A 15,392-nucleotide genomic window follows, 5' to 3' on the forward strand; every position below is an offset into this window, starting at 1 on the left:
GTTTGTGAATTTTGGGAAGAAGGTAGGGGTGCGGGGTGTTGGTGGGGTCAGGAGGTTGATGGACTCGGGTGAAAGGTTTTGTAGGGGGCCTAAGGTTCTGAGGATTCCTTGAAGCTCCGCCTGGACATCAGGAATGGGATTGCCTTGGCAAACTTTGTAAGTAGTGTTGTCTGAAAGCTGACGCAGTCCCTCAGCCACATACTCCCGACGATCAAGTACCACAGTTGTGGAACCCTTGTCCGCCGGAAGAATGACGATGGATCGGTCAGCCTTCAGATCACGGATAGCCTGGGCTTCAGCAGTGGTGATGTTGGGAGTAGGATTAAGGTTTTTTAAGAAGGACTGAGAGGCAAGGCTGGAAGTCAGAAATTCCTGGAAGGTTAGGAGAGGGTGATTTTGAGGAAGAGGAGGTGGGTCCCGCTGTGACGGAGGACGGAACTGTTCCAGGCATGGTTCAATTTGGATAGTGTCTTGGGGAGTTGGATCATTAGGAGTAGGATTAGGATCATTTTCCTTCGTGGCAAAGTGATATTTCCAGCAGAGAGTACGGGTGTAGGACAGTAAATCTTTGACGAGGGCTGTTTGGTTAAATCTGGGAGTGGGGCTGAAGGTGAGGCCTTTGGATAGGACAGAGGTTTCGGATTGGGAGAGAGGTTTGGAGGAAAGGTTAACTACTGAATTGGGGTGTTGTGGTTCCAGATTGCGTTGATTGGAATTTTGAGGTTTTGGAGGGAGTGGAGCTGGAAGTGGGAGATTGAGTAGATGGGAGAGACTGGGTTTGTGTGCAATGAGAGGAGGTTGAGGTTTGCTGGAAAGGTTGTGAAGGGTGAGTGAGTTGCCTTTCCGGAGGTGGGAAACCAGGAGATTGGATAGTTTTTTAAGGTGGAGGGTGGCATGCTGTTCTAATTTGCGGTTGGCCTGTAGGAGGATGCTCTGAACAACAGGTGTGGATGTGGGAGAGGAAAGATTGAGGATTTTTATTAAGGATAGGAGTTGATGGGCGTGTTGATTGGCTGAGTGGATGTGTAGGTGAAGGATTAGGTGGGTGAGGGCAATGGATTGTTTGGTTTGGAACTGGTATAGGGACTGATGGAAAGAAGGGTTGCAGCCAGAGATGGGAACTTTAAGTGTGAGGCCTTTGGGGGTGATGCCAAATGTCAGACAAGCCTGAGAAAATAAAATATGGGAGTGTAATCTGGCTAGGGTGAAGGCATGTTTGCGGAGGGAATGTAAATAAAACTTAATGGGGTCGTTGTGAAGGTGTTGTGAGGGTGACATGGTACTAGAAGGTGGAAAGTGGAACACGAGGCTGAAATGAAAATGAAAATAAATATGAAAAAATATATGGGGAGAGATAAAGGTAAAATAAGAAAGCAAATGGAGATCTGGTGTGAAAAAAGGCGAAAAAGGGTTGGTTAGGGCTGGGCTATGTTGATCCTGTGGTGAACTTGTGTAGGTAGATAATGATGTGCATAAAGGTTAGGTGGTTGTGTTGCCGCCAAAACACGTTAAAGGCTGGAGAAATTCGGGAAAATTTCGAAAAAACTACGTGAGGATGTATTAAAAGGAGTGGTTTGGTGGTGGCAGATTATGGAAATGAAGCTAACAATTGTTTGATGAAGAAATAATGACGTTAAAACCTGTGGGAAGCGGCTAAAAATGATCGGTGATGTGAGAAAAACGGAAATGGAAATAAAGCAAAAGTTATTAAAACTGCCAAAAGGGTTGTTTAATAGCTAAAAGGAACTGTTTGTGGACTGGAAACGGTGGATTTTATAGCAGCCAAGCGGAAAAAAAATTTTTTGGTTATGGTTTCGAAGTGATTTACGTATTATTACGTATTATTGAGTGTATATCGACGGGATAAAATTGTATACTCGATTACGGTAAAAAAGGAGAAGGTGAATAGAAAGTGAAACTGCTGGCAAAAACAGAAGGAGGAAATAAGACGACAGAAAAGACTTCGAAATGTAACAGTGACAATAACAATAACGATAACAATAACAAACGTGATTGTTGGCTTCAAATTAATGATATGAATATAATAGAGGGAAACATTCCACGTGGGAAAAATATATCTAAAAAGAAAGATGATGAAACTTACCAAACAAAAGCGCTGGCAGGTCGATAGACACCAAACAAACACAAACATACACACAAAATTCTAGCTTTCGCAACCAATGGTTGCCTCGTCAGGAAAGAGGGAAGGAGAAGGAAAGACAAAAGGATATGGGTTTTAAGGGAGAGGGTAAGGAGTCATTCCAATCCCGGGAGCGGAAAGACTTACCTTAGGGGGAAAAAAGGACAGGTATACACTCGCACACACACACACACACACATATCCATCCACACATACACAGACACAAGCAGACATTTGTAAAGGCAAAGAGTTTGGGCCGAGATGTCAGTCGGGGCGGATGTACAGAGGCAAAGATGAAGTTGAAAGACAGGTGAGGTATGAGCGGCGGCAAATTGAAATTAGAAATTAGCGGAGATTGAGGCCTGGCGGATAGCGAGAAGAAAGGATATGCTGAAGGGCAAGTTCCCATCTCCGGAGTTCTGACAGGTTGGTGTTAGTGGGAAGTATCCAGATAACCCGGACGGTGTAACACTGTGCCAAGATGTGCTGGCCGTGCACCAAGGCATGTTTAGCCACAGGGTGATCCTCATTACCAACAAACACTGTCTGCCTGTGTCCATTCATGCGAATGGACAGTTTGTTGCTGGTCATTCCCACATAGAACGCTTCACAGTGTAGGCAGGTCAGTTGGTAAATCACGTGGGTGCTTTCACACGTGGCTCTGCCTTTGATCGTGTACACCTTCCGGGTTACAGGACTGGAATAGGTGGTGGTGGGAGGGTGCATGGGACAGGTTTTACACCGGGGGCGGTTACAGGGGTAGGAGCCAGAGGGTAGGGAAGGTGGTTTGGGGATTTCATAGGGATGAACTAAGAGGTTGCGAAGGTTAGGTGGACGGCGGAAAGACACTCTTGGTGGAGTGGGGAGGATTTCATGAAGGATGGATCTCATTTCAGGGCAGGATTTGAGGAAGTCGTATCCTTTCCCTTAAAACCCATATCCTTTTGTCTTTCCTTCTCCTTCCCTCTTTCCTGACGAGGCAACCATTGGTTGCGAAAGCTAGAATTTTGTGTGTATGTTTGTGTTTGTTTGGTGTCTATCGACCTGCCAGCGCTTTTGTTTGGTAAGTTTCATCATCTTTCTTTTTAGATATATTTTTCCCACGTGGAATGTTTCCCTCTATTATATTCATATCATTAATTTGAAGCCAACAATCACGTTTGTTATTGTTATCGTTATTGTTATTGTCACTGTTACATTTCGAAGTCTTTTCTGTCGTCTTATTTCCTCCTTCTGTTTTTGCCAGCAGTTTCACTTTCTATTCACCTTCTCCTTTTTTACCGTAATCGAGTATACAATTTTATCCCGTCGATATACACTCAATAATACGTAATAATACGTAAATCACTTCGAAACCATAACCAAAAAATTTTTTTCCGCTTGGCTGCTATAAAATCCACCGTTTCCAGTCCACAAACAGTTCCTTTTAGCTATTAAACAACCCTTTCGGCAGTTTTAATAACTTTTGCTTTATTTCCATTTCCGTTTTTCTCACATCACCGATCATTTTTAGCCGCTTCCCACAGGATTTAACGTCATTATTTCTTCATCAAACAATTGTTAGCTTCATTTCCATAATCTGCCACCACCAAACCACTCCTTTTAATACATCCTCACGTAGTTTTTTCGAAATTTTCCCGAATTTCTCCAGCCTTTAACGTGTTTTGGCGGCAACACAACCACCTAACCTTTATGCACATCATTATCTACCTACACAAGTTCACCACAGGATCAACATAGCCCAGCCCTAACCAACCCTTTTTCGCCTTTTTTCACACCAGATCTCCATTTGCTTTCTTATTTTACCTTTATCTCTCCCCATATATTTTTTCATATTTATTTTCATTTTCATTTCAGCCTCGTGTTCCACTTTCCACCTTCTAGTACCATGTCACCCTCACAACACCTTCACAACGACCCCATTAAGTTTTATTTACATTCCCTCCGCAAACATGCCTTCGCCCTAGCCAGGTTACACTCCCATATTTTATTTTCTCAGGCTTGTCTGACATTTGGCATCACCCCCAAAGGCCTCACACTTAAAGTTCCCATCTCTGGCTGCAACCCTTCTTTCCATCAGTCCCTATACCAGTTCCAAACCAAACAATCCATTGCCCTCACCCACCTAAACCTTCACCTACACATCCACTCAGCCAATCAACACGCCCATCAACTGCTATCCTTAATAAAAATCCTCAATCTTTCCTCTCCCACATCCACACCTGTTGTTCAGAGCATCCTCCTACAGGCCAACCGCAAATTAGAACAGCATGCCACCCTCCACCTTAAAAAACTATCCAATCTCCTGGTTTCCCACCTCCGGAAAGGCAACTCACTCACCCTTCACAACCTTTCCAGCAAACCTCAACCTCCTCTCATTGCACACAAACCCAGTCTCTCCCATCTACTCAATCTCCCACTTCCAGCTCCACTCCCTCCAAAACCTCAAAATTCCAATCAACGCAATCTGGAACCACAACACCCCAATTCAGTAGTTAACCTTTCCTCCAAACCTCTCTCCCAATCCGAAACCTCTGTCCTATCCAAAGGCCTCACCTTCAGCCCCACTCCCAGATTTAACCAAACAGCCCTCGTCAAAGATTTACTGTCCTACACCCGTACTCTCTGCTGGAAATATCACTTTGCCACGAAGGAAAATGATCCTAATCCTACTCCTAATGATCCAACTCCCCAAGACACTATCCAAATTGAACCATGCCTGGAACAGTTCCGTCCTCCGTCACAGCGGGACCCACCTCCTCTTCCTCAAAATCACCCTCTCCTAACCTTCCAGGAATTTCTGACTTCCAGCCTTGCCTCTCAATCCTTCTTAAAAAACCTTAATCCTACTCCCAACATCACCACTGCTGAAGCCCAGGCTATCCGTGATCTGAAGGCTGACCGATCCATCGTCATTCTTCCGGCGGACAAGGGTTCCACAACTGTGGTACTTGATCGTCGGGAGTATGTGGCTGAGGGACTGCGTCAGCTTTCAGACAACACTACTTACAAAGTTTGCCAAGGCAATCCCATTCCTGATGTCCAGGCGGAGCTTCAAGGAATCCTCAGAACCTTAGGCCCCCTACAAAACCTTTCACCCGAGTCCATCAACCTCCTGACCCCACCAACACCCCGCACCCCTACCTTCTACCTTCTTCCCAAAATTCACAAACCCAATCATCCCGGCCGTCCCATTGTAGCTGGTTACCAAGCCCCCACCGAACGCATCTCTGCCTACGTAGGTCAACACCTTCAACCCATTACATGCAGTCTCCCATCCTTCATCAAAGACACCAACCACTTTCTCAAACGCCTGGAATCCCTACCCAGTCTGTTACCCCCGGAAACCATCCTTGTAACCATTGATGCCACTTCCTTATACACAAATATTCCGCATGTCCAGGGCCTCGCTGCGATGGAGCACTTCCTTTCATGCCGATCACCTGCCGCCCTACCTAAAACCTCTTTCCTCATTACCTTAGCCAGCTTCATCCTGACCCACAACTTCTTCACTTTTGAAGGCCAGACATACCAACAATTAAAGGGAACAGCCATGGGTACCAGGATGGCCCCCTCGTATGCCAACCTATTCATGGGTCGCTTAGAGGAAGCCTTCTTGGTTACCCAGGCCTGCCAACCCGAAGTTTGGTACAGATTTATTGATGACATTTTCGTGATCTGGACTCACAGTGAAGAAGAACTCCAGAATTTCCTCTCCAACCTTAACTCCTTTGGTTCCATCAGATTCACCTGGTCCTACTCCAAATCCCATGCCACTTTCCTTGACGTTGACCTCCACCTGTCCAATGGCCAGCTTCACACGTCCGTCCACATTAAACCCACCAACAAGCAGCAGTACCTCCATTATGACAGCTGCCACCCATTCCACATCAAACGGTCCCTTCCCTACAGCCTAGGTCTTCGTGGCAAACGAATCTGCTCCAGTCCGGAATCCTTGAACCATTACACCAACAACCTGAAAACAGCTTTTGCATCCCGTAACTACCCTCCCGACCTGGTACAGAAGCAAATAACCAGAGCCACATCCTCATCTCCTCAAACCCGGAACCTTCCACAGAAGAACCCCAAAAGTGCCCCACTTGTGACAGGATACTTTCCGGGACTGGATCAGATTCTGAATGTGGCTCTCCAGCAGGGATACGACTTCCTCAAATCCTGCCCTGAAATGAGATCCATCCTTCATGAAATCCTCCCCACTCCACCAAGAGTGTCTTTCCGCCGTCCACCTAACCTTCGCAACCTCTTAGTTCATCCCTATGAAATCCCCAAACCACCTTCCCTACCCTCTGGCTCCTACCCCTGTAACCGCCCCCGGTGTAAAACCTGTCCCATGCACCCTCCCACCACCACCTATTCCAGTCCTGTAACCCGGAAGGTGTACACGATCAAAGGCAGAGCCACGTGTGAAAGCACCCACGTGATTTACCAACTGACCTGCCTACACTGTGAAGCGTTCTATGTGGGAATGACCAGCAACAAACTGTCCATTCGCATGAATGGACACAGGCAGACAGTGTTTGTTGGTAATGAGGATCACCCTGTGGCTAAACATGCCTTGGTGCACGGCCAGCACATCTTGGCACAGTGTTACACCGTCCGGGTTATCTGGATACTTCCCACTAACACCAACCTGTCAGAACTCCGGAGATGGGAACTTGCCCTTCAGCATATCCTTTCTTCTCGCTATCCGCCAGGCCTCAATCTCCGCTAATTTCTAATTTCAATTTGCCGCCGCTCATACCTCACCTGTCTTTCAACTTCATCTTTGCCTCTGTACATCCGCCCCGACTGACATCTCGGCCCAAACTCTTTGCCTTTACAAATGTCTGCTTGTGTCTGTGTATGTGTGGATGGATATGTGTGTGTGTGTGCGCGAGTGTATACCTGTCCTTTTTTCCCCCTAAGGTAAGTCTTTCCGCTCCCGGGATTGGAATGACTCCTTACCCTCTCCCTTAAAACCCATATCCTTTTGTCTTTCCTTCTCCTTCCCTCTTTCCTGACGAGGCAACCATTGGTTGCGAAAGCTAGAATTTTGTGTGTATGTTTGTGTTTGTTTGGTGTCTATCGACCTGCCAGCGCTTTTGTTTGGTAAGTTTCATCATCTTTCTTTTTAGATATATTCTTTTTAGATATATTTTTCCCACGTGGAATGTTTCCCTCTATTATATATATATATATATATATATATATACAGGGTTATTACAAATGATTGAAGCGATTTCACAGCTCTACAATAACTTTTTTATTTGAGATATTTTCACAATGCTTTGCACACACATACAAAAACTCAAAAAGTTTTTTTAGGCATTCACAAATGTTTGATATGTGCCCCTTTAGTGATTCGGCAGACATCAAGCCGATAATCAAGTTCCTGCCACACTCGGCGCAGCATGTCCCCATCAATGAGTTGGGAAGCATCGTTGATGCGAGCTCGCAGTTCTGGCACGTTTCTTGGTAGAGGAGGTTTAAACACTGAATCTTTCACATAACCCCACAGAAAGAAATCGCATGGGGTTAAGTCGGGAGAGCGTGGAGGCCAAGACATGAATTGCTGATCATGATCTCCACCACGACCGATCCATCGGTTTTCCAATCTCCTGTTTAAGAAATGCCGAACATCATGATGGAAGTGCGGTGGAGCACCATCCTGTTGAAAGATGAAGTCGGCGCTGTCGGTCTCCAGTTGTGGCATTAGCCAATTTTCCAGCATGTCCAGATACACGTGTCCTGTAACGTTTTTTTCGCAGAAGAAAAAGGGGCCGTAAACTTTAAACCATGAGGTTGCACAAAACACATTAACTTTTGGTGATTTGCGAATTTGCTGCACGAATGCGTAAGGATTCTCTACCACCCAGATTCGCACATTGTGTCTGTTCACTTCACCATTAAGAAAAAAATGTTGCTTCATCACTGAAAACAAGTTTCGCACTGAACGCACCCTCTTCCATGAGCTGCTGCAACCGTGCCAAAAATTCAAAGCGTTTGACTTTGTCATCAGGTGTCAGGGCTTGTAGCAATTGTAAACGGTACGGCTTCTGCTTTAGCCTTTTCTGTAAGATTTTCCAAACCGTCGGCTGTGGTACGTTTAGCTCCCTGCTGGCTTTATTCGTCGACTTCCGCAGGCTATGCGTGAAACTTGCCCGCACGCGTTCAACCGTTTCTTCGCTCACTGCAGACCGACCTGTTGATTTCCCCTTACAGAGGCATCCAGAAGCTTTAAACTGTGCATACCATTGCCGAATGGAGTTAGCAGTTGGTGGATCTTTGTTGAACTTCATCCTGAAGTGTCGTTGAACTTTGTCCTGAAGTGTCGTTGCACTGTTATGACTGACGGATGTGAGTGCATTTCAAGCACGACATACGCTTTCTCGGCTCCTGTCGCCAATTTGTCTCACTGTGCTCTCGAGCGCTCTGGCGGCAGAAACCTGAAGTGCGGCTTCAGCCGAACAAAACTTTATGAGTTTTTCTACGTATCTGTAGTGTGTCGTGACCATATGTCAATGAATGGAGCTACAGTGAATTTATGAAATCGCTTCAATCATTTGTAATAGGCCTGTATATATATAATAGCCAAACAAAATTCAAGTACATTAATACATTAATTTGCTCATTGTTGGTACATGTGTTGATAGCATTGTCGTTGTTGTTTGTTTTCAGATTCTTATGAAGCTGAACAGCTGCTAAAGGAAGTGGACATTCATTCAGTCACTGGTATTTTGAAATTGTACCTACGTGAACTTCCAGAGGCTCTTTTTACCGATGAACTGTATCCAAAATTTTTGGAAGCTTTTAACACTGGTACTAATGACGAAGCAAAGCAGCGAGCTTTACGACAATGTTTCACGCTCTTGCCTCAGCAGAACCAGGAGATTATTCATTTTCTACTTGCTCATCTCATGAAGTAAGTTTAGCTTTAGTGATTGTAAACTTTAAGGTTGGCTGAAGACGACAAATTTAGCTGCAGACAGCCAGAACAGGAAGACTTACACATTGAGCTTTTCGCCAAAGCCTTCTTGGGGGGGGGATCACACACTTATTCACACAACTAAGCACACATCAAGCACCCATGACCACTATCTCTTTCCACTACAGCCAGAATGCAACTGCCACATTGAACAAAATCATCGGTCCAGAGTGTTGCAGGGAAGGGGGAGGGATGGCAATGTATGGGTGGGTGGAGAGGAGAGCTCTGTATGGCTGAGTGTGCAGGACAAGGCTACCAGGCACAGTGTTGAGAGGTTGTGGAAGGGGTGGCTGGAAATGGCGAACAGAAAGGTGAGAAGCAGAGAAGTGAAGCACAATGAGGGTGAAGTGACATATAATGGCAGGATTAGATGGAACAAAGAGACTGGAAATTGTTGGATGGAGGGTGTCAGGTCAGTAGATTCCATCAGTTGAAGCCAGGATAATTCCAGGAGAGCAGACTATGTTGTAAGGATAACTCCTATCTGCACAATTGTCTGCCCCAGTAGCTGAGTGGTCAGCCCGACAGAATGTCAGTCCTAAGGGCCCGGGTGTGATTCCCAGCTGGGTTGGAGATTTTTCTCTGCTCAGGGATTGGGTGTTGTCTTGTCCTAATCATCATCATTTCATCCCCATCGAAGCGCAAGTCGCCGAAGTGGCGTCAAATCAAAAGACTTGCACCCAGCGAACGGTGTACCTGACGGGAGGCCCTAGTCACAAGACATTCATTCATTCATCTGCACAATTCAAAAAAGCTCATAGTGGAGGGAAGAATCCATATGACCTAGGTTGTGAAGCAGCCATTGAAATCAAGAAGCTACACGTTGTGCCATTGGTGGTCCACTTTGCTGTTGGCTACAGTTAGGTGGTGATCTTAAATTCTGGTGGCCAGCTGGTTGGTCACCATACCAATGTAAAAAGCTGTGCAATGATTGCAGCAGTGCTGGTACATGACATGGCTGTTTTCATGGATTGCCTCGCATCTGATGGGGATGGGAGTGGCATGGGGATGAACTAGTACATTGTGGCGGTTGGGTTGGTGACGGAACACCATTTTAAGAGAGGTGGGAAGGATCTTGGTCAGGGCATGGTGATAGATAATCAAAGCCCTGATGAAGCATGACATTCATTTGTTCCAGTCTGTGGTGGTATTGGGTGACAAAGGGGGCAAATCTTTAGACTAGGTCTGTTTGTGAAGGCCTTTGTTAGACCTTCAGAATACTCAAAATGGTAATTCTTGTCACTGCAGATACACCATCCCCACGTAGCCAGGCTGTACAGGAGCAGAGTGGCCGCAAAGAAATGATTTGAAAATTGTCTGATATTTCCACGTTTTCCAGTAAATTTTGTATCACTTTCCTCTGATTTTGAAATTTTATTCGTACTACAAAGACAGTTAAAATTATAATTGTTTTATAACTAAATAATTAAACCTGGTACAAAATTCAAAAAATTGAGAAGACATGTCTAGCAATGTTTATTTAAATAGTTTATTTTTTATTTTATTCATTTTTAGTACATTGCCATAGTTGGTACTTTGTAAATAAATTGTATGTAATTTAAAGTGAATTACACAGAAATAAGCTAATGACTTGTAGTATGGACCAGTACAATCAAAATTTTAATATTGCTTGTCAGTAGTTTGAATCACAGCTAGAAGCTTAGCTTCCCACCCCCACCCACTCCTGCCTCCTCTTCTCTCCTCCCCTCCCCTCTCCTCCATTTGCTACATGTTTTCTTTTCAAACCTTCTGATCTAGTTATTGTAGCTTCTTTTTTCTGACAATTTTGAACACGGATTTCAGTAAGAATAAATTAAAGATTTTGCAACATCTCCATTTGTTTCATTTAGGGTAGAGTCATATATTAATTATTTAGCAATTAAAGTTTCATTTTTCATATTCTAAACCAAGCATTCACAATTGACTGAAAAACTTCTTTCAGTATTAGCAGTGCCCTGAGATAAAATCATAACTATCTTGAAACAGTTTCACCCATGATTGTCGATAGGTGTGCATAAAATGATTTAGGTGTTCATTAGACCGTGAATAATTTTTGAGAAGCTGTGCTAAAGGTTGAGAATATAAATTTTTGAAATCTCATGTAATTTCTTCAGCTGCAATACTGCTGATCCATTTATTTTCATTCTAGATAGTGAGTAGACTTTTCATTACTGACTTTAGGAAAATGTACAAGATTTGGATCAAAACATGAGACTGCTTTTCTAATTTTATATAGTAATGGTGATCGCATCAGCAGTTTTTCTATAAAAGCTGTGAAAGCAGTTGCAGCATCTTTTTTAAGTTATAAAATCATAATATCAGTGACTTATTTCTTTGGTATGGTTTTTAGTACCAATCCTAAGTCAGTTTGAATGTACAGAAGCAAATTGTTCTTAACAGTTAAGTCTGTACTTGATAAGGAGTCAACAGACATAAGTACATCTGCTTTGATAAATCTTCACATTATATTTTGAATAACTGTCACTATATAGCTATGCATAAATGGTGCCATAGGAGTGTTAGTTTGATATTCTTGTGGGATTGTTGTGACTAGGGTGACAATGACTGAAAGAACTTTAACTTCACTGGCAGAAAAGGATCTGAAAGAGCCCCAGTTACAATTTTGTAGCTGGTGCTAATCAGTTCTTTTCTATCGTCTTGTTGACCCTCCACCATTTTTTTTAAAATTCCTGATAATTTCTACCCAACTATGGACTGCACAATTTTTTTTTTTTTTTTTTTTTTTTTTTTTTTTTTTTAAAAAAAACATAAAGATTTAATCCTGAATGCTCTGTTAACTGACCACGACAAGTTGGTACATGTTTAAACAAATAATAACTTGACCTTAAAAATTGAACAGTACTCAAATTAGTGGCTTCAATTCCACATTTAGATGCACCATGCATGATATGAATACTGCAACTGCCCATATCAAGTATGATTGGTTCATTAATTTCTTTAGTAGACTGTGGCTGAGATTTCAGAACTCTGAAATATTTATAAATAACATTTCATCCATCCACTGAGATTTGTAAAATTTTATTAAGGCATGTAAGTGGTAGACCTGTTTCCTTGAACAACAGAAGAAGACCAGAAGTTCGTGTACGATGAAGAAAAGTATATAATGTATTGAAAATTCTGGTTGAAAATTATGAATTATTTAGGAATGTAGGAGACAACTCACTGAAAGGCAGAAACACTGTGTCATTGGTAGGTACACAGACAAAGATACAGAATTTGGCTAGCTTTCAGAATGCACCAACTTTATCAAGCATGTAGGAAAAACATGCCCCCCCCCCCAAACAAACAAACACACACACACACAAACACACACAAATTGGGGGGGGGGGGGGCAGGGGTAGTGCGTTACCTGAGGTTAGGCCACAGAGCTTACAGGAGCGAACGATGCACTTTAAGGATAGCTCCCATCTGCGCAGCTCAGAAATGCTGGTGGTAATGGTAGTGGGGAGGATCCAGATGGCACAGTGAAATGTGCTTGCTGCATGCTGTGCCACTGGTTGTTTGTGGCAACAGTTTGGTGGTGGCCATTCGTTCTAGTTCACAGTTGTTTGGTTGTCATACCAATGTAAAATGCTGTGCAGTGGTTGCAGCAGAGCTGATATATAAAATGGCTGCTTTCACAGGTGACCTGGTCTCTGATGGGGTAGGATAAGCCTGTGACAGAAATGGAGTAGGTGGTGCTCAGTGGGTGGATTGGGCAGGTCTTGCATCAGGGGTGTTATCCCTGTGGCAGGGAATTGGGGGAGGGAGTGGCATAAGGATGGACTAGGATGTTGTGGAGGTTGGGTGTGCTGCAGAACACCATTTTGTGAGGGGTTGGAAGTATCTTGGGTAGAATGTTCCTCATTTCAAGGCATGATGATAAATATTCAAAACCCTCACAAAGAATGTGGTTCAGTAGTTTCAGTCCAGGGTGGTATTAGGTGACAACGGGGTGCTTTTTTGTGGTTGGTTCTTGGGATAGATTTGAGGATCAGTTTGTGAAAGGACATAGCACTGACATCTGTTTGTGAATTAGGTTAGGAGGGATTGCCTGTCTGCAAAAGCCTTTGTGAGGCCTACAGCATACTGTATGAGGGAGTTCTCATCACTGCAATTGCGTCCACCGTGGGTAAACAGGCTGTATTGGACGGATTTTGTAGTGTGTAAGCGGTGGCAGCTGTCAAAGTGCAGGTACTATTGGTGATTTGTGGGTTTGATTTGGACCGAGTTGTGGATGGAGCCACCTGAGAGGAGGAGATCGACATCAAGGAAGGTAGCGCAAAGAGTGGAGGAGGACCAGATGAAGTGGATAAGAGAGAAGGTGTTGAGGTTGTGGAGCAATGATGATAAGGTGTCCTGGCATTGGGTCCAAATTATAAATACGTCATCAATAAACCTGAACCAGATCTGGGTTTTGGGAAGCTAGGAGTGTTTCCTCTAGGTGTCCTATGAAGAGGTTGGCATAGGAGGGTGCCATCCAGGTGCCCATGGCTGTGCCACGAAATTGTTTGTATACGTTTCCTTCAAAGGTGTGGGCTAGGATGTAGTTGGTTAAGTGTATAAGGAATGAAGTGGTGGGTTTGGAATCTGCAGAGCATAGGGAGAGGTAATGTTCAATCACAGCAAGGCCATGGGCATGAGAGGTGATGGTGCGTAGGCAGGTTGCATCAACAGTGCAAAGTAGGGATCTGGGAGGTAAGGGTATGGGAATGGTGGAGAGCTGCTGCAGGAAGTGGTTGGTGTGTTTAATGTTGGAGGCTACCTTTGGGCAATTGGTTGGGGATGTTGATCATCAAGGACCGAGATTCTTTCAGTGGGGACACTGTAACCAGCCACAATGTGGCACCCAGGATTAAGTTTGGTTTGTGGGTTTTGGGGAGCATGTAGAAGTTGGGTGTGTGGGCTGTTGACGTGAGTAGGGAGATGGATTCATGGGAGAGATTCTGGGAAGGGTCTGAGTATTTCAGTAGTGATTTGGAGGTGTGTTGAACTACTGGGATGGGGTCACTTTGGTAGACCTTTTCGGTGGAAGTGTAGGACAACTGGCTGGAGCCTTCTGTCAGGTAGTCACTCTGATTCATCACAACAGTGGTGGAACCTTTGCCTGCCGGGAGGATGATCGGGTCAGGATCCGTTTTTAGGTTGTGTAGGGCAATCCTTTCCTCTGTTGAAAGGGTTTGTTCTTAGGGAGGGATCTGGGAAAGTATGGTGAGGCCAGGTTGGAAGTTAGAAGTTCCTGGAAGGTGACCAGGAGATGATTAGGTGGGAACGTGGAAGGGTCCTAGTGAGATAGTGGTATGAATTTGGACAGGCAGGATCGATGTTGGAATGGGATTGGCTTTGGTTGGAGGGGTTGATGGCAAAGAAGTGTTTCCACTGTAGGGAGCAGAAGGAGGAGAGTGGGTCTTTCACATGTACAACATGGTTAAACCTGGGAATAGGGCTGAATGTGAGGTCTTTGGATTGGACTAAAAGCTCTGTGTGACAGAGGATTTTGGTGCAAAGATTAACAACAGTTTTCAGGGATTGTTTCGGCTCTGGATTTCACACAGTGTCGGTAGGGCATTTTGGAGGATGTGGTAGGTTGAAAAGGTCAGCTACCAATGGTCTTTGTGCTATGAGGGGTTGACGAGGAGGAACACAATGGGTAGGATAAGGGTTGAATAGTGGTGCCTCACGGTGGGAGTAGGATGTCAGCAGGCTAGATAGCTTGTGCAGGTGGTTGGAATGTTCTTGTAGGTGCTGGAGTGTCAGGATTTCAATTTGAGTGATGAGGTGTAAGTAGTGGGGATTGCATAGTAACTGTCTATGGGCTAGGTAGTGGTGCAGGTGGAGGAGACAAATGGCAGACGACTAGGCACAAGATGTCATAGACCAGGGCTTGGTATTGGGTGACAAGGGGGCACTTCTTTATGGTTGGTTCTTGAGATAGATGTGATGATCGTGTGTGTGTGTGTGTGTGTGTGTGTGTGTGTGTGTGTGTGTGTGTGTGTGAGGATATGGCACAGGAGGTTTGCTTGTGAATTAGGTCTGGAGGATATTGCCTGTATGAAGGCTTCTGAGAGGCCTTCAGCATACTGGGTGAGGGAGTTTTCATCACTGTAAATGCATCGACCATGGGTGGCCAGGCTGTTAGGAAGGGATTTTGTGGTGTCGAAGGGGCAGCAGCTATCTAAAGTGCAGATACTGTTGGTGATTGGTGAGTTTGATGTGGCTCGAGTTTTGGATAGAGCCATCTGAGAGGAGGATACCGATATAGGAAGG

At 44.5% G+C, this 15,392-nt stretch overlaps 1 protein-coding gene across 1 annotated transcript in view; it reads left to right on the forward strand.

Annotated features, from left to right (window-relative positions):
* Positions 1–15,392, forward strand: part of LOC124789340 (active breakpoint cluster region-related protein) — a 134,977-nt gene that overhangs the window by 113,002 nt on the left and 6,583 nt on the right. Inside the window, exon 15 of the mRNA XM_047256665.1 lies at positions 8,819–9,062. Coding sequence (XP_047112621.1) covers positions 8,819–9,062 — 244 coding nt within the window. The remainder of the gene's footprint in view (positions 1–8,818; positions 9,063–15,392) is intronic.

This window comes from Schistocerca piceifrons, chromosome 1 (assembly GCF_021461385.2).
Source record: "Schistocerca piceifrons isolate TAMUIC-IGC-003096 chromosome 1, iqSchPice1.1, whole genome shotgun sequence".
Classification (NCBI taxonomy): domain Eukaryota; kingdom Metazoa; phylum Arthropoda; class Insecta; order Orthoptera; family Acrididae; genus Schistocerca; species Schistocerca piceifrons.